Below are 23,301 nucleotides of genomic sequence, written 5' to 3' on the forward strand. Positions count from 1 at the left end.
TTAACCAATCAGGTGGGGGAGTGCAGAAAATCAGCTTGGGATATTCTGAATTTCAGGTGCCTCTGGGACTCCAGGTGGTTCTGTCTATGAGGCATTTGTAGAGACAGATCTGGAGCTTGGGAAAGAGACTGGGGCTGAAGATGTGGATGTGGGAGTCATCGATAGAGATGACTGATGGAGTCATCGATAGGGGCTGCAGCCATGCATGTGGGGATGGTCCCAGGAAGGATGAGTCCAGTGTGGACAGCAGGGACAGGGCCAAGGCTGAGCCTGAGAAGGGAGCCCACTGGGTATGGTACACACCCCAGTGCCGAAAGACACCTTCCTGCCAACTACAGGAGCCAGTGACAGTCACCAAAGAGCACTTTACCTCATGGCCACTACGCAACACAGGAGGAAAGCACAAGGGGAGTAGGCAGTTTGCAAGCTCAAGGGCTTCCAGGGGCTGGCAGCTTTGGAAAGTGCATCAGTGAGCTCCTAGTATTCTGGCTCAACAGAGAAAGTGACATGACAGTGTCCTCGGCATTCATGGGGAAATCTGCACATCATCCCCTCTAGACCTCCCTTGTTCCACAGAATATGAATGGAGGGGACCCTGAATACTATAGGGGAGGATATTTGACCACAAGCAGCTTCTCATGGGCAAGCCCCAGGGCCCCAGCAGCACATAGTTACCTTCTCCAGAGGGCAGCATGCTGTCCATGCTGTGGGGGGATGCTGTGAGCTGTGGGAAGGTTGGGTCCCCGCCTTCCAGGACGTTGGCTCTGTGAACATCCCAGCAATAAGGAAACGTGAGTCAGGCCTGCTCAGAACTGTGCACCTTTCAACTTGGCCAAGGTGTCCGGTGTCCACTCTGGACCTGGACAGGCCAGAAAATGAAGTGTCTGTCTGAGTGGGTGAACAGGTCTCACTGTTTGCATCCTGGCCTTTGGCCCCACTGCCTGCCTGGGCCTTCCTAATATGTATGGGACACAGTTTAGCAGAGGTGGTGGCTGCAGTAACCACTGCCAGCACTACAGCACCTCCTCCTGCCAGCCTGCAGTGCACCTAGCCCTGGCCCCTCATGCAGCTCTAACGATAGGTGGGGTTTTGGACACTATGGGGAAGAAAGAATGGAGAGCAGGCCTGGCCGAAGAGAGGCTCCTTCACCTCCCTCTGCTCATCTAGCAGGTAGCAGCCTTTTGAGATGGCATTCCAGCTGCCAGTGCTTGGACCCCCTGCCTGATAGGTATGGAGACCTCCCCATCCTCAGCCAAGGCCAGTGTGAGCCAGTGCCTGTATGAACCTTTCATAGATTGTCAACCCCTTCCTCCACAGCAGCACAAGTGGATGCCTAGAGTGCAGGGCCTGTGCAATTCAAAGGTTAGCTGCTTTATCTGGAAGGAAATGTTGCTGTTTCCCGGAGCAGTTTCATAAGCCAGGGCCTGCACGGTGCAAGTACTGAAGCTTGTCCTTTGTTAACAATCCTTTCTAGCTTCTGCCAGTCCTGAGGCTTCACAGGTATTAGCAAGATGGCATTAAAGGATGTGATACTGGATGTTGCCTGCACCCCATTTTCTAGATAAGGAGCCCGAGGCATCTCTTTGAAGCAAGGGGAGCTTCAGATATAGGAAAAGTACTTACAAAACAACAGTGTTAGTTGAGACAATATATTCTACTTCCTTGGTCCAAGGGTTCATGAAACTGAACCATCGACTCCGTAGTGTGATAAAAGAACCATCTTTGATTTTAAATTTATAGCAATTAGTTGTAATTTTTTCTCTCGTCTGTAAAACTGAAAATGTAAAGAAAACATGAACATGGTTGTTTTCTCAGACGAAAGTATTAAACAGGACATCCGATACAAAATAGTAAAGGTACCTGAGCAACGACATCGCTCTTTAGTAAGCCAAGGAAACCCCAGTGGTCAACACTCAGGAAACAGGTTGTTTCTGAGGGTCTAACTCAGAGCCTTTCAATTCATTTGTGAAGCTGTCACAATTTTCCATAGTCTGTAAAATTGAGGCTCTAGGGAATTACTGACTGCATGTTATATATCTAACTGGAATCAGCTCTAACATGACCACCAGCAAATGAGAAGGCACTGTCCAAAATGTCACGCTTTATCCCAATCACAAAGCCCAAGGGCAATACAGAACTTATTTCTAAGAACATCCAAATCGACAGAGGCCACTCACCTATTCAACCTCATTCTTTCATGTAATAAACATGTAATGAGCACTTCTCATGTGCCAGGCACTGGAGATACAAGAGGAGACAGGCTATGACTCCTGCCCTCAAGAGGAGGAGTGAGGGAAGACTATACAGGGAGAAGAGATCAGAGCCTTGAGGGATGAACACGAGTTTGCCAAGAGAAGGAGGGAGGGAAGAACCCAGCAGTACCTGAGGAGCAGCAGGGTCTGGTCGGGGAGGGGCCAGTGAGAAGGTCAGGGTGCCTGGAGCACAGGCCTCTGCCGGCAGGGATGGGGACTGAAACTAAGGAGGTGGGCTGGGGTCAGGAGGTGGAAAGTCTCACATCTGAATGCCTGTCAAAAGCGTTTGGGCTTGAGTCTAAAGCAGGAGGTTTTTAAGCAGGCTGATGTTATCAGTCTCAATCTGTCTGGGGATGATGGGGATAAATGGGATAACTATGGAAGATGAACTGGGGGTGAGAGGGAGCAGGGAAACCCTGAGAAGTCTATCACAGGTCTCTAGGTAGGCACAAGGGCATGAACCAGGGTGATGGCAGTAGGGGTGGTAAAAAGTAGACTTTTGGAAATGCATGTCTGAGGTGAATGAACAGGATCTGGTGGAGACACAGTGAAAGAAGGGGTCAGTGTTGGTCTCTCTCAGGAGGCTGCACATGGAGCCACAGTATTAGTCAAGACAGAAAGTACAGGAGGTGGTGCAGGCTTGAATGGAAAAATGAATCAGATCAGTCTCGGCCGTACTAAATCCAGGGTCTGGGAAAACCCTCTGAACAAGAGATGTCTTTCAGAAACTGCCATGCAGTCATCACAGGGCAACTACAAGGGGATAAACAGCGCCTGCAGGCGTCAGTTTCCTCTTCACACAGATGTTCTGACCTGAAGAGTCCTAGGCTGGCTGAGTCCTACATCCTCAGTGGACAGATTTCCCTGGAAGGTCATGTGGACTAGTCTATAGAAGCAAGGGGACACTTTAAACTTAAGATCTTTTATACATCCTAGCTTACCTTGCCTATGACATTCTGCAAGATGTCCTATGTCATCTTGGTGAAAGTATTCATAACACGATGTGCCTAGAAGTTCTTGTGGTAAATATGCCAAAATAGCTGTTGCCCTAAAAGGAAATAAAGGAATATTTAAAGAAGAAAAAGCCATTCAGACGATTAATTGCAACTTTGCAGTGGATAAACCCTGCTACAGCCTATGAGAGCAAGGTCAAAGCTGCACGCAAAAGAGCTGGATGGATTTTCAGAGGGCTCACTGTGTGGATCTTTTTTTTTCAGGCATCTGAATTTAATCAAAGCTATAAAAATAGAGGGAAACAAAGCAAAGAAGCTTTGTAAAGGGACTATTATCACAAGAAATCAAATCTGAGGGGGCTTTAAAAATGGTAAGCAGTCAGGCACAGTGGCTCATGCCCGTCATCCCGGCACTTTGGGAGGCCGAGGTGGGCAGATTGTCTGAGCTCAGGAGTTCAAGATTAGCTTCGGCAACATGGCAAAACCCTGTCTCTACCAAAAACACAGAAAAATGAGCTGGGTATGGTGACACACATGTATGGTCACAGCTACTTGGGAGGCTGAGGTGGGAGGACTGCTTGAGCCCGGGAGGTCAAGGCTGCAGTAAGCCAAGATCTCGCCACTGCACTTTGGCCTGGGTGACAGACTGAGATCCGTCTTTAAAAAAGGAACTACATTAATTAGATTAAAATGTGGTATAAATCTAAATCTCAGTGCAAGGCTTCTGGTTTTTGCTGCCTCCTTTTTATCAGGACAACCAAATGCCAGAAGCTGCAGCAGCTGAGGCCACAAGACAGCTGAGGCTGTCTCCTTTTCCAACATGTTGTGGCTGTCTCTAGTAGCCAGAAAAATTATTAGCCTATGCATATTCCGAAGGAAAGCAGTAGGCAGCAGTAAATTTGGGACACCTGGGTCCTTGGTCCAGGTCTATTACCAATTAGTTGTGAATCCTACAGGAGACCAGTCCCCAGGGTGGGCCTCTGTTCTTCATCCATAAAATAAGGAGGTTGGATTAGATCAAGGCTGTCCAACAATAATTTCTGTGATGACGGAAATGTTCTACGTCTGTGCCGTTAGCCACATAGGAGGCTACCATGGCCAATGAGTATTTTATTGGACAACTCAGGACTAAATAATTGCTTCCAAGTCCTAGATTCAAAAGAATTTCAATCACAATAATGGTCCTGGAACATTCCATAGATTCAGACAGCATGCTATCCCTACTATTTTTCTTTCAGCCATGGACATCAAGGCACCCACTTAACTGTCTCTATATGCCAAAGAATGACAGAAAAATCTCTGTATTTATGATTATATCCTATTGAATCTCATTTTTATTTTAACAGAGACTCACATCACTTGTCTCCTTCTTTTTTTTTTGAAACAGGGTCTCACTCTGTTGCCCAGGAGGAAGTGCAGTGGTGCAATCACAGCTCACTGCAGCCTTGATCTCCCAAGGCTCAGGTGATCCTCCTGCCTCAGCCTCCAGAGTAGTTGGGACTACGGGTATGTGCCACCATGACTGGCTAATTTTTGTATTTTTAGTAGAGACAGGGTTTTGCCATGTTGCCCAGGCTAGTCTCGAACTCCTGGGCTCAAGTGATCCACCCGCCTTGGCCTCCCAAAGTGCTGGGATTGCAGGTGTGAGACACTCCACCCAGCTTTGTTTCTTTCTTTCTTCTTAGAAAAGCCAGCTGATGGCCCAGTCTTCTCTGCTTTTTAGATCAGGGTTGAAAATCCTCCACCATCATTGCTCAAGGGTAGTATGTAGACTCTTACCTCTGGTCTACAAAAACAAACTTTCCATCTATCGCGTGCCGAGAAACATATTCCATAGATTTCACCCTGATTTCCCCATTCACTGGTTGTGGAACTACATGAGAATGCAGTCGTCCAATTGCAACGAGGCAGCTGAGGTTACACCCCTCATTGTCTGGTTCATTGTCTTCATCCAGCCCCATCTTTGTGGGTGGCCAGCTTTTCAAATAGCCTGTGCTGTGGATTGTGCAGAAGCTTTTTCGATCTGCTAGAAGGCAAAGTTTGTGGTTAGTGTCAGCACTAGGTTTGGGTCATAGAGGTGTACGCAGCCGATGGTGGGGTGGGATGTAGGTAGGGAGTAAAAAAAAAAAAAAATCAAAATGCTTCACTCTCCAGAAGTGAGCATCTAGTGAAAGGGGTAGATAGAAAGAAAAACAAACAACTGTCATCCAGTGTCAGTATGCTTAAGCAGGGCCAGTTATACCATGGGCATTTATTACATACACCAAGGAAGGAATATCTAACTCTTCCTGGGGAGAGGAAGGCTCCCCCAAAAAACCAGTGGAGGAGGTGGGTCAAGAAGGATGAGCAGTGGCTGAGGGACTAGAATGTATAAAGGCTGAGGACATACAAAGGCACAGAGAACAGCGTATATAGGAATGGCCAAGAGCTCTGTGTGGTTGAAGTGAAATTGGAGGTACTGGGAGTGAGGGGCAAATTGGAAAGGCAGGTTGGGGGAAGATTAAAAGGGCCATGGATCACTTGCTAACCAATATGTTGGTCTATTTTTTTTTAAGGCAGGAAATGGAGAGCCTCTAAAGGTATTTAAGTGCAGAAATAGCAAAATCAAATTGTGGTTTGGATGCTGTAGGAACAGAGTGATGTGTGAACTGGAAGAGAGTAGAAAACAGAAGTAGGAATGCTAGTTCAGGGGCCAGTGGCTATAATACAGCAAAAGATGAGCAGGACTGAACTATGGCAGTGCAGTGAAGATGAGAGGGAGCAGAGAAAGGAAGCAGGAGAAATTTCTGAGATCAAACTATTGGGATTTGCTATGAATATCAGGCTTAAGGGAAAGAAACAAATGAAGATGACTCCAACTTTTCTGGATTGGGTGGTTGCTGGTGTCATTCACTGACTCAGAGAAGAGAGAAAACAGACTAGCAGAGAGAGAGAAAAAAAAGATTTTGATTCGGGACACATTAAGTGTAGAGCACCTATAGACTTCACCAACAAGCAAGCCACTATGGAGTGTCTGCCAAGCATGGAGTCTGTGCTGGTTACTGGAATAAGAGTGAAAAACAAATCAGACATGCCCTTGTGGAGTTCACAGCCTAGTGGGGGAGACAGACTTTAAACAAATAATCACACAAATAACTATATAACAGCAAGTATAAGAAAGCACTAGAAAGCAAACCAGAAGGGTGCTATAAGACATAAGTCAGTTTGAGGTTGAAGACAGCCATGTGAAGGGAGCTTATGGGGAGAGGGAAGAAATTCCAACCAGAAGAGACAGCATGTGCAGAGGCATTGCCCAGAAAGGGCTTGCGGCATCAAAGGAAGTCAACATGGCTTACATGTGCTTACTGACAGGGTCAGGGGCTGCATGGTCACGTTAAATATTTTGAGCTTTTCTTCAAGAGCAATAGGGAACACTGAAGGGTTTTTAAAAGGGGACTGATAAAAAGATCATCCTGGCTGCTGTGTTGGGGGTGGGGAGCATGTGTGTCTACACTTTCGACCTGGTGAGATTTGGGGGCAGCTGGGAGCTGAGTGACAGTAGGCAGCATGGAAAGGGACAAACATTTCAGAGAACTTTTGCAGATGGGACTCTCTGTGGCAGGATTTTGTAACGGGATTGAGGAGTCGGGTGGTGAGACAGAAGTGAGGGTGCCTCCCCAGCTTCTAGCATGAGCAGCCAGCTGGATGGCAGTGCCATTTATGCTGGAGGAGAGGCTCAGGTGATTACTTTGGCATGTATCCTGTTGGAGATTCCCCTGAGATATCCAAGCAGGTTGATTTAGTAAGCAGTACATTTATGAATATGGAGTTCAAAAGAGAAGTCTAGGCTGGAAATATGAATGTGGAAGTTGTTGGCATTTAAAGCCAAGGGAGTAGATGACGTGACCTACAGAGAGAGACTGCAGACAGAGAAGCAGCCCAGGACAGAGAGGAGCAGCCAGCAAAGGGGCCAGCAAGAGAGCCTGTAGCAGCAGGGGGTCGAGGAGGAGGAAGAATGTGGTTTCATGGAATCAAGGGAAAAGAACACTTCAAGAAGGAAGACAAAGGAAAAGTGTGCATTCCATTTAACAACATGAAGGTCACTGGTGAGCTCAGAGTAATTTTGATGGACTGGTGGGTGTTCACGAGGCAGTTAGGATTGTGGCTGAGAGTATTCTTCCTCAATCGCATTAAAAGAAACACAATTTAAACAGAGGAGTCCTCTCCACAAATCTCTGCCATCAGGCTTTTCAGCTCTCTCCTCTGCTTCCAACTGCCCTACACACAGGGAGGACTGCAGGGTACTGGCTGCAGTTCTGGGACCTGCCACTCTGGCCGGCCAGAAACCACGGAAGCAATGCCCTGCTGAGAGCTCCGCTGTAGAAAGCAAGCTTCACCTGTTACAGGGTTTTAATTGTTACCTTTTTTCTTTGAGCAGGTAGAGGGGAAGTCCTTGTCTTCAACCTTTACTGAAGGCCTGTTACACTTCATCCTACAGAAGAAAGAACGTCGTGCTCCAGAACATAATCGAGATGGCCCAGGGGTTATATCTGTTTTAACTGGAAGTCCAGCTGCAAATCAATACACAAAATGTGATAAACTGAGAGCAGTGTTGTCTGTCAGGAGGGGGAGTGTGACCTTGAGCAAAGCCTTTTCTTGCCTGCCTCACTGTTTTATAATGATGACATGAGACAAATATCTCCCTAGTTTAGGCTTTAACAGATGCAGCATGGATAGGTATGTTGTCAGTCTGGAAATGTTTATAAATCACATAGAGTGTGCTACTAAATAAATTGATTAGGTACTCTGGGGATGAAAAGAAATATACTATGGGCTTGTTGCCCAACAGAAACTTATGGCTGACAAAGGGGAAATGGACGTGCACCAAGAAAAGATTAATAATAGGACAGGGTGATGTAAGATTAGTGCCAAATAAATGGCAAAGACAACCTGTGCTTCCCAGAGGAGAAAGAACTTGGGCTGGCACTGAAGGATGAGTAGGATATGGATATTGGGAAGGAAAGGAGGGAGCAGGACTGCCTTAAGTTCTCAACCTGGCTTGTAGGCCAGAATCCCCTGGATGCGTGATCAACCTACAGATTCCTGGACCCCATTGTAGATCTGTGCTGTCCAATGCATTAGCCACTAGCTGCATGCAGCTACTGGGCACTTGAAATGTGGCTTTTCTAAATTGAAATGTGCTGTAAGTGTGAAATACACACAGGATTTCAAAGACAGTACAGAAAAATAAAAGAATGCGAATGAACTTATTGTTTATAATTATTACATGCTGAAATAATATTTTGGAGTTAATTTTACATTTATTTTTATTTTTTAAAATCTGGCTACCAGAAAATATAAAATTACACATGTGGCTCATGTTTGTGGTTTGCATTATGTTTCTATTGGACTGTGCTGTCCGGAAAAACCAAATTAGAATCTCTGGGGGTGGAGCATGACTATGTTGAAAAGCTCCCAGGTGATTCTGAGGTGCACACCTCCTTACCAAACACTGGCTAGGTGTCAGTACAGAAGCCGAGGGAAAACACACCCATGGCCACCACGCGAGCAAGTGTGCCAGGGAATGGCCGCTGCCCAGGGCTCCTTCTGGGCTTCCTCCCCTCCCATCTACCTCCCACATTGCCAGCTCTGTGATCTCCCCTAGAATGCCAATCCAAGCCTGCCGCACCCAACTCAGAGCTCTTCACTGTGTCCCCACAGAACAAAAGGTCTTCATGCTTCAGCCCTTGCCCTCCCCGCAGGTCTTGTCCAATAGCACCAAGCAAGCCACGTGGCTCCACACCCCTGCACCTGTCCACAGATTGTTTCCTCTTCTCTCTTCCTCCCTTCATTACCTGGCAAACATTAATTCATCTTTTCAAGCCCACCTCGGTTGTCATCTACTCAGTGATGCCTGTCCTTGCGCCCACATGAGAATTAATCATCCGTTCTCTACGCCTGGCACTATTTCTATGGCTGCACCTATTACTATGCAGGGTGCTGTCTGTCTCCTCGTTTCTCTGACTATATGCTAAGAGCCTCAAAGGTAAGGACCAAATGCCATTCATATTTTTCTCCTAAGGTCACTAAAAAAATCCAAGGCAAGACTATAAAGGACAACAGATACCAAAGTCTGCACCTTACTTTTAGGAACAAGAGGAGTGCTATAATGAAGAAGATGATTTGAAGGAGATTCCTCTGGTGGTGTTTCTTTCCAGGGATTAACATGGACAGCTTGGGGGCAGGACATTAGTTAGGCCATGACTGCACTGGGCCAAGGTGCATGCAACACTGATACTGTTCTTGCTATGTGCTAGGAACTGTTCTGCCTACTTTATATACATTAACACTTTCAATCCTCACAACAACCCAATGAAATAGGTACTCTTCCATAAATGAGAAAACTGAGACAGAGAGAGGTTAAGTAACTTGCTCAAGGTCACATAGTGAATGGTGGAGCTGGAATGAGCCCAGTAATCTCTCTTGTGTTCTCATTCCTTTTTTTTTTTTTTTTTTTTTTTTTTTTGAGACAGAGTCTTGCTCTGTCACCCAGGCTGGAGTGCAGTGGTACGATCTCGGCTCACTGCAACCCCCACCTCCTGGATTCAAGAAACTCTCCTGCCTCAGCCTCCCAAGTAGCTGGGATTATAGGCATGCACTGCCACACCTAGCTAGTTTTTGTATTATTAGTAGAGATGGGGTTTTGCCATGTTGGCCAGGTTGGTTGCAAACTCCTGACCTCAAGAGATCCACCTGCCTCGGCCTCCCAAAGTGCTGGGATTACAGGTGTGAGCCACCGCACCCAGCCAGAGTCCTCATTCTTAACTGTAGGAGTGCACAGCCTCCCACAGGACTAAAGTAGATGACAGCTGCTGGGGCCTTGCACAGGAGTGTGTGCAGTAGCAGGAAGCCGGGGGCAGAGGGGGCGATGTGAATGGTGGTTCCACTACTGCAAGAAGAATGCCAGGTGGGGGAGCCAACCTAAAGAGGAACACGTTGGTTGAAGAAACACCATATTTATAGTTGACGTTTTCTTTCTTTTATGAGGCTGCCTGTGTGCAACTCAGGTAAATAGAGCCCATTTGTTCTGACAGAACAAGTCAAACTTAGCCCTTTAAACTCAGGAGCATACAACTGGGATTTTCTAGATTCTGAAAGAAAAAAGAAAAGTCTAAAAATCAGAAAGAATCCAGTCTAAATAGCTCTTCTTTTCAATAAATTTGGACACTGAGATTTTTTTCTTCTTTTTATGTAAAATAAACCCAAAAGAACATAAATAATTCCATTTAGCCAAAGATAGCTCTGGTGCCCCAGAAACAGGACAGAGAAGTAGGACTGGAAAGGCTGAGCCCATCACACACACTCACCCTCTGCTCACTCAGGGTTGGCTGCCTGTGAGTGGGCTGCTGAGGAAATGCGAGGCCTCTCTGGTACTCACTTTTTGCATCTATGAGCCGCTCCCGGGGTGCAGTGTCGGAGGAGGAGAGCTGCTCCTTGACTTTGGCGATATCTTTAGGATGCAGGTAGTCAAACAAACTCTGACCAATCAGATCATTCTGTGGAGATGAAATGTTAAACATGGCAAGTCAACTGCATGCAGAAAATCAATTACGCAACAAGTAAGTGCACACAGTCTGCTTGTTGTCTTTGTGTTTTTGTGCATGAGACCTCAAACTTTTCCTGTGTGAACCTGTACATATGTCCAACCACTTTGCCTAGACACAAGGAAGGAGGCATCTGGAGGTTAATTTTGATAACGTGAGAGGAAAACCCTCAATTATATAGTTCATGCTCTTCTAAGGCAATAATCTTGGAATTCCCCTGTAAGACCTCAGAAGGCGGAAGATAGGGGTGGGCTCTGACTCCAGCTCTGCCGTTCAGCCTCTCTGTTCTCAAGCAAGTTACGCATATCATATGCTTCAGTCACCTTGTCTATTAACAGAGAGATAACAGCAACTTCCTCCATAACTTTGCTCTAAGACTAAAAAGAGCAGAAATCTTTGGAAAAATTAAATTTACATTAATTCTAATTTACATAAATGTCATTTTGATTCTTCAAGTCTTCTGCCTACCAAGCTTCCATGCAAATACCAGTGTGTCAGTGAGTGAATGAATAAATGAATAAAAGCTCTGGGGGACATAACAAGTGAAAGCTCTGTTCTAGAAGCGTTTATAAATGTTACTCTTATTTGATCCTATAGGTTATCATCATCAATTTTTAGAGTAAACTGAGGTTCAGTAGAGCTAAGAAGTGACACAGCACTGCAAACACAGTATGGAGTGGATTTCCAAGTGTCGTATTCTCTGTTACTGTGTTACCTGCCTACCCTTCTCCCTTGTCAGATAGCCTCTTACCCTCTGTGCTCGCCACATACTGTGGGATATTTATTTTGCAGCAATAGAAGAAAGCCATAATGCTACTGATCAGATCAGAGTCAGATCTTCCAATGGGGGGAATATGGAACATATTACCAGACTGTTCTAACTCTAAATTAATTTATCTGTTAAGAAGTTAAGAATTTTCTGGAAGAAGTTCACATGTGACTTGTATACTATAATTATTCTGACAAAATTGAGTGACACTTCTGACTGCTGTGAGGCTGCCCACCACCAACAGGGGCATGAACAATACCTGGCTGTAGTTGAGGATCTTGAAGACAGACTCTGAGACAAAGAGTATCTTCCCTCGGTCACATCCTACGACAAACAAAAATCCATCTGCTGCCTAATCAGGAAAAATGGATAATCAATTTCTCATACTTTAGGAAAGATAACTTGTAATCCCCCTGATAACTAATAGAGGATGTGCTTTCTAAGCATCCAAAGCACAGGAACAATCACTGACAGTTTCAGTGATATCCTGAGTGCAGGATGCTGAAAACAAATTGTGTGTGTGTATGTGTGTGTGTTTCTACATATCATCTAATTATTATAGAAAAAAAGTCCAAATAAAGTAAGTTCTATTTCAAAGCAGAATTCAGCTTGTACGTATTCTTTTGAAGGTATCATGGTCCAGAGAAATCATACTTCTTTGCTCTAACAACTCTATGGAGAGTCAGAATCTGAAATTTGGAAGGACTCTTGAAAAATCCCCTCTAACATCTCAGCCACCATCTGCCTTCAACTTGAAAACCTCCATGTACAGGGAGCTCTCTAAAACAGTGGTTCTCAACATTTGGAGTAGTGTTTTTTGTTTCTGTTTTTATGCTGATGGTCTGGCATGGTGCTGATCACTGGGGCATTTTGTAAACCCATCCCACTTCCACGTTAATGTGATTCTAATGTACACAGGGCTGAGAACTACTACTCTCAAATGTTATCCCTCCATCCAGGGCTGGACTATTTGCATTCTAAGTGAGACAAGAAAAGCAACCCCCCCCACCCCTCCCCCCCCCACTTAGATTCTTCTTACCCCTTTCTTCAGTTTAAATACAGGAAAAAATCTAAATGTTCCAATAAAACCAGTCATTAAGACAGGACAACATTTGGTAAAGAGACTGAAGCAGGTAAATACGCAAGCTATAGTGCCTGAGAGCTTGGGCTGTTTTGTCAGCATATGTGTGAATTCCACCCACTGCCTTCCAGACATACAACTACTCAATTCCTGCTGGGGTCTTCCGGTGACAAGGAGGGTGCGCCCCACTCTGTCATGCCCTTGCTCTTATGACTCAGCCCTCCTTGGTTCTAATACACAGTGGGCTAGTTTCTCACCTTATTCACTGGTCCTCAATCTGTTCTTTGGAAAAATACAGAGAAACTCTGTTCTCTTTTTCCACAAAAGGGCCTTCATTATGTAGTTTAATTCAAGGAACTAGGAAATGAATTAATGTGCCAGAAGGTAAAAGAATGGTGCATGCATTTGTGCTGGGACAGAAGACATGAGTGAGAGGGGAACAGAATCACTGTTGCTGTGAGACCCTGGCAGGCTACTCAGCCAGAAGGAAGCTGGGGAGGATCCTTTCCTAAGTTAGGTCCCTAAGCTGGCCCAGGGGCAAGGGATGACAGTGAGGGGGAAGTAACTTTCCAAGCACCATCTGCTGGAAGCCTCATTCTGTCAACAAATAGGGTATTAATAACTTCCTCGTTTGCCTTGCAGATAATCTTATATCTCACAGAAGTGTTTTTGAGGCTTTTCATTGATGTGGCAATGTGGCTTGAAAGGTACCTGGACAGAAGGGAACTGTGACACCCTGAAGGTAATGCTGGGCAGGGTCAGGCCTGAACCAACAACATGGGTAAAGCTATTTCAACACTCCAGGGGAAAGCCAGCAGGTTCCAAACAGTGAATGCATCAGCAGGGGGAGGCTCTGGACATTCCAACTCCACAGCACCCTGGCTGGCAGACCATCTGTGAAGGAGCCAGGCCCGAAGGACAGCTAAGGAACAGAAGCTGTGAGAACACTACCAGCACCACAGAGCCACAGGGCCAGCCAGTGGTAGGGTCACTCTTGGGAAGACAGTGCTGGCTAATAAATGACACAGAGGCCCTGGTACAGTCTGCCTGGTTTTTAAAACATGAAGAAGTAATGTAGACATTGTAAACTGATACAGTTGACTGATCCCTGACATACACTTTATTAAAGATATTTTGAAAGCACTTAGTAAAGAAAGCAGTTTGTCCATTTTGCATTGCTGAGGAAAAGCAGAAGTCCAGCTCCTGCAACCAAACTGTCTGAACATCATCTGAGTGGACCTGGCTTTCTGTTGAAGCAAGTCCCTGGAACTGGGCCCCTGGAAGTGATAAGGGACTGGACAGCATTTCACAGCCACTGACGTGCCAGAGAGGTGACAAAAGCTTCATCAGGCAAGAGAGATCACTCTTGAGTGCTGCATAAAACAAAGGAGTAGAAAAGACAAGCCCAACATGAAGTACTTAGCTGAGATAGCATTATAATCCTTGTTCCATACCCTGGTAAGTATGGGTATCTGATAGAAAATTATTAAGAAAAGCAGCAAAAAGAAAACGATTAAGCATGTGCCATTGCAAAAGGAGCTTGTTTTATTTATTTTTAAATTTGTCCATCCACAGGACTCTGCTTCATAATTATTTTACACACACACACACATATATATATATATGAAATAAAGACATAGATTCTTTTTCTTAAAATAATCAAGCCTGTACCTCAGCCTCAAATGTCATTGATTTGGATGTCCCTAGAACAATGCCAAGCCTCTAGTAAGTACACAAAAGTGTTTGTTGGACTCATGAATACGCAACAATGAAAGAGATAGAGGCATGCCTATCACATCTACAGCTGCAGATCTGTTACCAGTATGGGAATCAGGACCAGTTACATAATTTGTGGGGCCCAGTAAAAAATGAAAATGCAGGGATCCTTGTTCAAAAATTACATTTTCAAGATGGTGACAGGGCATTAAACCAACCACGCACGGGGCCCTGTGAAACTGTAGAGGTCGCAAGCCCACGAAGCTGGCACCAATGGCGGCTCTCGAGATGCTACAGACATCAGTCATATTTTAACCTCAGCAAATCCTCTCTGAGAACACAGACATCTTTATGAAACGGATGGAGAGATGGACAGAGCTGGGTGTTTGAATAACTGTGTCCTGAGAGTGGTAACCAAAAGACCGTCACTCACTTGATCGGAAGCCTGGTCCCACCCTAAAGTGTTTATCATTGATTTGGATGTTCCTAGAACAATGCCATGCATCTATTAAGTATACAAAAATATTTGTTGAATTTATGAATAAACAAGGATGAAAGGCACAGAGGCATGTATTGGATCTACAAGTCACACAAAGATTCCAAGGGTCACTAATGACAAGCTGGACTGTGGGGCCATTCAACAAACAGGTTTTGACAGAAACAAAAGAGAAGTCCTATCTTAAATTCAAAAAAGCACCTATATAAGATGTAAAAAACCTGACCTAACAATAATTCATATTCAGGACAGAAGGGGGAGGGGGCAGTACTGCAGCTGCCCCAAATGATGTGGTACTAATAAGATGGCTTTTTTGGCAAGGAAGGCACTAGCCCCATTCATCCTCAGGCCAACCAGACCACAGTTGACATGCTATATTGGGCTGTGGGAGTCATTTCTGGAAGGAATCGAGCAAATGCACGTGGCTCTGGAAAGTGTGTGTGGCAAACACTGTTGGGGGAGCCAATTTCCAACACCATTCCCAGGCCCCTTCTCTCTTGCCTGTCTCCACCAGGGAGGCTGGAAAATCTATATATACTTGCTTCTGCACCCTGCCCTGCAGCTAGGTGTGACCAAGTGACACACTTTTGGATAAGGTGAAGTCCACTATTGAGTTTTCAGGAAGGTGTATCCTCTCTTGATAAAAAGGACAGCCAGACTAGAGCTTCATTTACCCCTATTTTTACAGTGGGTCTGGCTACTTAGACCTGGCAGAGGTACCCGGCTACATTAAGGAAACAAGCTAGCATGCTAGCTTGGTGTGGCTGAGTGCAAAGACAGAAAGAACCTGGTTCCTATTGACCTCATTGAACCACTGCAGCAACCCCACATAACCTACTCCAGACCGGTTATACTTGAGAAATGAAACTCTGTTTATTCATCAGGTCTTCTGGTCCTCGCAGGTGAATGCTTTCCAATTTGAGATAGCACGTCATGAGGAGATAAATAGAGAATGCTGGAGTGAGCAGACAGGCCAGGCTTACAGAGAGCTGAAAATGGATAGTGATGATGCAAAATTCCAGATGGACTACCCTCTACTCCAGGGCTTTGCAAACTTCTGCTCAAAGATGGGTATGCAGATTCTGTAGGCTGTGCAAGTAAGGTCAGCCCTGACTTTGTGGGAGGTGGAAGCAGGTATCCTTCCTTTTAGTTAACGTTTTTCTATTCTTCTGTTTACAATTTGCAAGAACACGTTTCTGAATTCAGCTTCTTTCCCTTCAATTCCCAAGTTAATCTCACTTTACCTAGTAACACTACTTAGAGCCCTGTGCAGACCTAATTCCTCATGGAAAACAACAGGTTCCCACAGTGCCACCTCAACCATCTCCCAGCAGAGATTTAGCAAGACAGAGAGAGCACTCAAGTCAAGCAAGTGAAAGCATATACCTCTTGCATTTATTTTTCTTATTTGGACCACTAGTCTTTGGAAGTTTGTTTGTTTCTTTGATTTTTGAGACAGAGTCTCACTCTGTTGCCCAAGCTGGAGTGCAGTGGCATGACCTCGGCTCACTGCAACCTCCACCTCCCGGGTTCAAGCGATTCTCATGTCTCAGCCTCCCAAGTAGGCACCTGCTACCACACCCAGCTAATTTTTATATTCTTAGTAGAGACAGGGTTTCAACATGTTGGCCATGCTGGTCTCAAACTCGACCTCAGGTGATCTGCCCGCCTTGGCCTCTCAAAGTGCTGAGATTATAGGCGTGAGCCACAGTTTTGTTGTTTTGATGGGATTTTGGTGTAAAGATTTAGGTGGACTTTTTTTGTGCTAGTGGTTAAATCAGGTGAAAAGAAAGTCTCAATTATTGTTGGTTTCAGTCCCTTCCTGAAATCTTCATGCAGAAATGTGATTCTTAAATCCCTCTTATTTTTAACAAATCCTGCCTCTTCTGATTTAAAATTGCAGTAGCATAGGCCTTCCATTTTTGCCTAGATGAGGTTAAAAGAGGAGGAGAATGGTTTTGTGGAAGAAATGTGAAGCCTGTCCGAACAATGAGATAAAGGGAGGGACCCGAGAGAGGAAGCAGGCCTAGAAAAAGCTCAGTGTTGAAACATCAAATTCCCACATGCTGCTACTCACTTGAAAATTTATCAAAACAAATGTTGTAAAACAATCCCATAATTGAACATACCCTGAGAATGAGGTGTTTCAATTCATCGTCTGATAGAAAAGTTGGTTTGTAGTTTGCTTCTGTATATGGATTGGTGGCACCTTAGGGGGGAAAAAGAGAAAGTATTGGTATACTTGATATTCAGAATATGTCTCATTCTAATTTGCTGCCTCAAACCTTTTGCAAGTGGCCTAGTCCCTGTGACCTGGTATTTAAATTTTGTTGTTTAGGCCTTAACTGAGATGGGCCTAGATCTGGCTTTGGATGGAATCCTGTAAGCCAAAGATAATACCATGGAAAAGAGAACACTGTTACCCACAGGAGACCTAACACGCCTGTTTTTCTCATTACAGGGAAAACCAAGACATAATAGGAGGAAGTTGAACAATCTGCTTCTAAGAGAGAAGGCAGCTCTGGAAGTAAACTGGTAGAGGCTCCTCAGAGAGTTCCCTCCTCCTAAGATCTGTATTAAATGGGTTGTCTGGTAGTCCTTCAAATCACCACTCTAAATGTTCTTGGGAACCCATCCAGTCTGCCAGGCCCTGAGTAAATATATTGCGGAAGGCATTTAATGTGAGTTCCTTTTCATCGGGGTGAGTTAAATGAGTGTGGCAATGTGGAGGAATGCATTGCTTCAGTCAGTGCAGCTCCCACTCCCAGGACTGAAAGGGGACAAGACTTACGCTTAAAAGGTTGTCAGTCTGGCATTTTTCAGGAGAACAATCACTTAACAGAGAAAAATGCCAGCAGTAAATGATTTGGAGTCTGCAGAATAGCGAGTAGAATAGTGAAAGAATAAAATGAAACGGATCTGTAACAATTCAAAGTGCAATGGGGAGGGAGGGGAGACAGGACGTGTTGCAACCATTCAACTGATCCCTATCCCTGCTCTTTATTGTAACTTGAGATTTGCCACTTATTTCCAATTTAACAGAAATTAGTTTATAATAATTTAACCCATGTTATCTTTGCTAATATGAATTTTTAAATGCCATTCTCCCAGCACAGGATACAACATTTATATTTTTGGATAATGATCTAAAGTCAGACACAACCAGTTACTTCTTATTTCTGGTAGCTTTGTGCAAATATAAAAAGACGCAATTCTACCACGCAGGTCAGAGATCTGACTGAGCGCCCACTTTCCAATTTCCTCCAAAAGTCCAAGACTAGCTATGGAAAATTCCAGGAACAGCATTCACTAAAATGCCTGATATATTTCAGATTTCTCTTGTGGTTTGGATAAGTCACTTCCACTTTTCTGCCTCTGTTTTCTCACCCTCCCCACACTCAGAAAAGAAGGAAAATACTGCCTCCCTCACAAAGAGTGGATCTGGTTCGGGAAAATTCCAGGAAGATGAAAATATCTTCAGTGTTCATTCCTGACAACAAAATGCCGCGAGAACCCGCAACCCGTGACTCACTTTTCAAAGGAACCATGATGAATTTTCATCTTTGAAACTGACTTTTCTGTGTCACTGTGTGCACCTACATTTCTGCGTGTCATAATTGTAAGGATGGGATCCAGGCACAAACATAGGCAAGATGTGAGACATCAGAGCAGTATCGTCTCTGATAGGCACATAGCCTGATTACATGCATATACAGAGATGTGCAAAGCACATAGTTTCTATGCTCTGAGAATGTGTGACTGCAAAATTGCATGTCAAAACCCACATAAGCTCAATAATCACTTCATTTGGCATCACAGCTGTTGCTGAAAAGTAAAGGTATACTACTCAAGGCTACATAATTGCAAGTAATAAACATTTGCCTTAGGGACAGGAACATTCTAGGCAAGGGTGGTAACATGTGTGGGCAAGGACATAAAGGACAATAGAGCCCAGGGTCTCACCTCTTAATGTTTTCATGTGCTGAACAGCCATCCTTAGCACAGTAAGTTTATCTAATTTCCTGGACATTGCGTTGCATGTTGGTACCAAAGAAGCCAACTCATCTATAAAACTGTTCATTTTATCCCGGCGCCGCTTTTCAATCTGACTGTGAGCTTCCCTGAACAACAATATGAAAAACGATTTCTTATAAAATGTAACCAAGCATCAAGAAAAGACGACAAAAATAAATGAGTTGTAACTGTTTTCAATGTTCATCTGACAAAACAAATTTAGAATCTGCAGAATGTTCAAAATTAGACTTTTCTACTAAAGTCTCCAAGAAAATGGCCTCACTGCCAGGTCAGTATTAGTTTATGTTTACCTCATCCCTAGAATTCAGGAGAAAAGCTACAAAGATTGTCTTTTCAGAGTAAACTGAATTGTTCATGTCTCCTCATTTCTTTTCCTCTCAGCCTCTGTAAAATTGGATTTTGAAATGGGGGTGAAAGGACAGAGAAGGGAGGTGGTGGCTTCACAGCACAGAGCGTCCAGAGCCCCGTGGGCTGTCCCTGAGGTCTGTGAGGAGCCTGCTGTGTGGCCGTGTGACCTGGGCAGGGCACCACTTCTTTCCAGTCACAGCCTCACTGACTAGGGCACCCAGTAACCAACACCATCATCCTTGGATCAACCAGGACTCCACCTAGGTGCAGCAGATGCTACATCTGTCCCCAGGAGCCTCCCCTGAGGAATGTCACACTCCTCCCTCCCGGGAGTGGCTGCCTGCTGAGGCAGGCTGACACTGACTGATGTGCACCTGCTGTTGGTGACGGTCCTCCTAAGGAAGTGCAACAACTATGGAAATTCAGTTTGCTGCAGCTGCCACAGATATAGAGCCATGGGAGCTCCTGCCAAGGCTGGCCTCTGAGGGAAGAGCTTGAAGCCTTAGGGCAGCCAATTTCTGCAGCCCCCTGTATCAGTCTGTCATGATGCAGCCTCAGAACACAGCCTGGTACTAACGGCAGAAGAACTGAGGACCCAATGGGAAGAAGTCAGCAAGTGTGGCTGGAGGCAGGAAGGACCCAGGCAGAGAATCTACTAGAGGCACCTAGCGTGCCCCGTGTGGTGCATTCAGTTGCAACTCGCAATGCAATAGGGGCCCCTGTCAGAAGCAAGACCCAGCCATGTCTCCTGTGGAGGGCGCTCCAGTCAGGAAGACGCAAATCACTGAGCCATTTCTCCTGTGGAGGGCGCTCCAGTCAGGAAGACGCAAATCACTGGGCCATGTCTCCTGTGGAGGGCGCTCCAGTCAGGAAGACGTCCTCTGCTGAAGATTGGGGAAAAACTTGAGCCTTGATTGATTTCTGCTACCTTCAAATCCCCTTCAGGTTAAAGGTGCTTAGACAGCAAAGAGTAAAGGCCAGCCCAGTATGGAGAGCATGGAGGGCAGAAGCCCACCTTGGCCAAAGCCCACTACCTGCCTGTTCCCTGAGGAGGTGACAGTGCCCAAGAGGACTCTTAGGACCGAACATGCAGAGCCTCCTTAGCTGCTCTCTAAGCAACCAGAACTAGGACGCTTTGTAGACAAAATGAGGTCCAAGATTACCTTGCATTTTTTATCCTTCCTTGGTGTTCTGCATATTCTAACCTGGGGGGAGGAAAAAGCAAAAGATAAAAACATAATTCCCTGGAGATGAATGGCCAAGTTACACATTGCTGTTTTCTTCTGCCCGATCCCCGTCATCTCTCTGCAGACACACAAGGGGATTGGGGGTTGAAGGGACACAGTGTGAGCCCACAGGCTCACAGCCTCCTTGCTCATCTCCAGTTGAGGACATGGGTGCTGCCCCAAGTAACAGAATGTGTAACAGCGCAAAGAAAATGGCTATAAGGATGCTGAAGTTCAAATTACTAGGTTCATGGTACCTTCCATGAGGGTCATCTTTGTCTGTGTCCATGCTTTCTCTGAAAAAACAAAAGAGAATGTGACTGCATGTTAATAAAGACATACAGAAGAGCTTCTTATCGTAAGACAGAAGGCTCTCATTTATCCAGAAACCAAACAATTAGAAAGCTGGAACAGCCACAGTATCGATTAATGATGTGTAATAAGGGTAAAACAAACAAACAGAAATTAACTTGAACTTACTATAAAACCTGGACGAGCTTCTCAGGTTATCAAACAAAAGTTATCATCCCAAAAGAGTTTGTGTGTTAATATATATTTTACCATATTCTGATTGTTTGAAAATTGGGAATACGTAGTGTTTATAAAAATGCTTAGTTAACCATAGGCTCGAAATAGCTCTAACCTCTCATTATCCCCGTAATTCTGGATAAATGAAGCTTATTCCATTTGCAAAACATATTGAGCATCAAAGACAAATGTGCACACACATCTATTTGGCAGGGAAGGGGTGAAGTGAGGAGGGTGGAATTAAAGTACCAACAAAGTACTGAGCAGAGCCCCAGGCAGCTTTTCAAAGGCACTGCTGCCAAGTGTTCTGCTTCTCAGTTAGGTAGGAATCCCTAGACTTCAGGAATTGGGATTGAGGGGCGTAGTGGGGCTGAGGGCCACAGAGGGTCCTGGGGTCACAGCAAAGATCTCCCTCCCTTTCACAGACTCCAGAAATCCAAGTTTCGTTGCATCCTGTGGTTCAGTAGAAGAAAACAGACTGAAATCCCCAGAGGAAGGAGTTCCAAACCCCCCTCACAGCCTTCTCCAATCCATACATTTATCAGGAGGGCATGGACTGCCAGCTGGGCCTCTCTCCTTTTTCCTTTATCCCATAGGAAAGGAGAGATCATGGCCCTTCAAACAATGTAATCCCCAGGGCAAAAATAGCTGTTTCTAGGAGCACTGGATCATATCATGGGCATTCTAGAACAGTGTTCCCAATCAGACGCCCTGGGGTTCCTCACAGGCAGAAGGTTTCCCCAGCTAGTTCTAAAGTTCAGAGATCATGCAGGCCGCACGGAAAGACAAAAACTCCCCCCTCCCTTTTGTCTAGAATCCTATCTGTTCCTTGAGGCCAGGTGATAATCTCAGGTGAGAAAAAGCTCTGCCTGACAGTCACAGATGACTTCAGTTACATTAAAATGATCATGAAAGGGATTACAGTTGCTTAATTAATTGAGTCTCCATGAATTACAGAAGATTAGCAAACCAGAGTCCACAAGGGAAATCTTGGGTGGTGACCAGGCTGGAACCCACAGGTCTACATGACAGAGGCCGTAGAACACATCAGTGGCTCCCTCAGCGCTTGCTCAAGACAAAGGGTTTGTGGCCAACATCTCACAGTCTTTCTGCTGGGGAGTTACTGCGATGGAAGAACGCCCTCACAGCCCTCATACCCACTCTCCAGCCCCTGGGTGTTGGCTGTCTTAATCATCTGGGATAACTTACATATTAATCATAGCATCTCCTAGTGGGCATCTGACCTCCAGCCATTGTGCTCCCCAAATTCGACCTGTGAACTTCAGCAGAAAGGACATCTGCTGTAGGGGGGATACCTCCTCGGAGATTTTCCCTCATTAAACAAAAGAAAACCTCTTAAATGGACATTTGGGTAAGATTCCACGCAGGTGCTTCGGCAAAAGAAAATGTGCCTTTGAATGTTCTACACTGCCTTATTCCCGAGGTGTTTGTACATATATGGAAGGGATGACTGTGAGTGTGAAAATTTACTTACTCAAACGAAAAGTCATTAAGTCTAAAAATAAACAAAAATACTATTTAATATAACAAGTTCATAGTAATTTAAATAATGTTTAAGGACAATATCAATGTTCCTAAATTGTTTTCAGAGAGGACCTCCACTCATTCCTCCCATAAACATTCGTTAAGCACCTGACACTTGCTGTCTTCCTCAGAGAGGTACTCAGGCTAAGCTCTCTTTGAACTCCCTGAGATGACACCCATAGACTTAACCCTCTTGCTCAAAGGAGCAATGAAAGAAGAGGAAGAAAGGGGTAAAAGGCAGAACTTGGCCTTAAGGCTGTTCTTTTTCTCTGGGTGTAGAACATTTTGGGAATAGGAGGTGGAAGTTAAACGCCTCAGTAGTGCTGAAGGCTCCCTTCTTGCTTACAAACTAGGGGAAGGTAAAGCCAAAACCCAACTGTGTAGCCAACTAGAGTTGGGTTTTTTATTCCAATCCCCTTTTCCAGGAGAAACAGTAGCTGGTCGCTAGATGTTCCATGCCCAAGAACTGACACCAAGTTTAACAAGAGGAAGACATGCCCCAAAGGCCTTACTGGTAGTCAGTGGAGCTGCCTTTCCGTTTGCGGTTGCAATCCACACCACTGGTACCAAGAGAGCCGGAAAGCAGGTCAGTGGGGCCCGGGGACATGAAATCACTGATGGTTGAAGAAATGTCCATTCTCTGGTCTGCCATTGGATGATCTGGAATTGTTACAAGAGGCACAAAGGCGTGTTTATTTCGATGAGCTCTCGAAAGCGGTGGAGAACCCAGGGTGGTGCTTGGAGGGGGTTTGGTGGTGGGGCGGGCGGG

General features: G+C 45.1%; 1 protein-coding gene across 7 annotated transcripts in view; it reads right to left on the reverse strand.

Annotated features, from left to right (window-relative positions):
• Positions 1 to 23,301, reverse strand: part of ARNTL (aryl hydrocarbon receptor nuclear translocator-like) — a 109,111-nt gene that overhangs the window by 9,838 nt on the left and 75,972 nt on the right. For 3 of the 7 annotated variants that reach the window (XM_011954258.1, XM_011954259.1, XM_011954257.1), the window contains 12 exons: positions 23,045 to 23,192; positions 20,717 to 20,755; positions 20,397 to 20,438; positions 18,814 to 18,971; positions 16,980 to 17,059; positions 11,817 to 11,909; positions 10,623 to 10,740; positions 7,606 to 7,755; positions 4,985 to 5,231; positions 3,194 to 3,300; positions 1,624 to 1,774; positions 676 to 764 (listed from right to left, as the gene is read on the reverse strand). In XM_011954258.1, coding sequence (XP_011809648.1) covers positions 676 to 764; positions 1,624 to 1,774; positions 3,194 to 3,300; positions 4,985 to 5,231; positions 7,606 to 7,755; positions 10,623 to 10,740; positions 11,817 to 11,909; positions 16,980 to 17,059; positions 18,814 to 18,971; positions 20,397 to 20,438; positions 20,717 to 20,755; positions 23,045 to 23,184 — 1,414 coding nt within the window. In that variant the 5' untranslated portion in view covers positions 23,185 to 23,192. Of the gene's footprint in view, positions 1 to 675; positions 765 to 1,623; positions 1,775 to 3,193; positions 3,301 to 4,984; positions 5,232 to 7,605; positions 7,756 to 10,622; positions 10,741 to 11,816; positions 11,910 to 16,979; positions 17,060 to 18,813; positions 18,972 to 20,396; positions 20,439 to 20,716; positions 20,756 to 22,196; positions 22,268 to 23,044; positions 23,193 to 23,301 lie in introns of all 7 variants that reach the window. The other 4 variants (XM_011954261.1, XM_011954260.1, XM_011954262.1 and 1 more) reach the window with 3 other exon arrangements.

This window comes from Colobus angolensis, unplaced genomic scaffold (assembly GCF_000951035.1).
Source record: "Colobus angolensis palliatus isolate OR3802 unplaced genomic scaffold, Cang.pa_1.0 Scaffold380, whole genome shotgun sequence".
Classification (NCBI taxonomy): Eukaryota; Metazoa; Chordata; class Mammalia; order Primates; family Cercopithecidae; genus Colobus; species Colobus angolensis.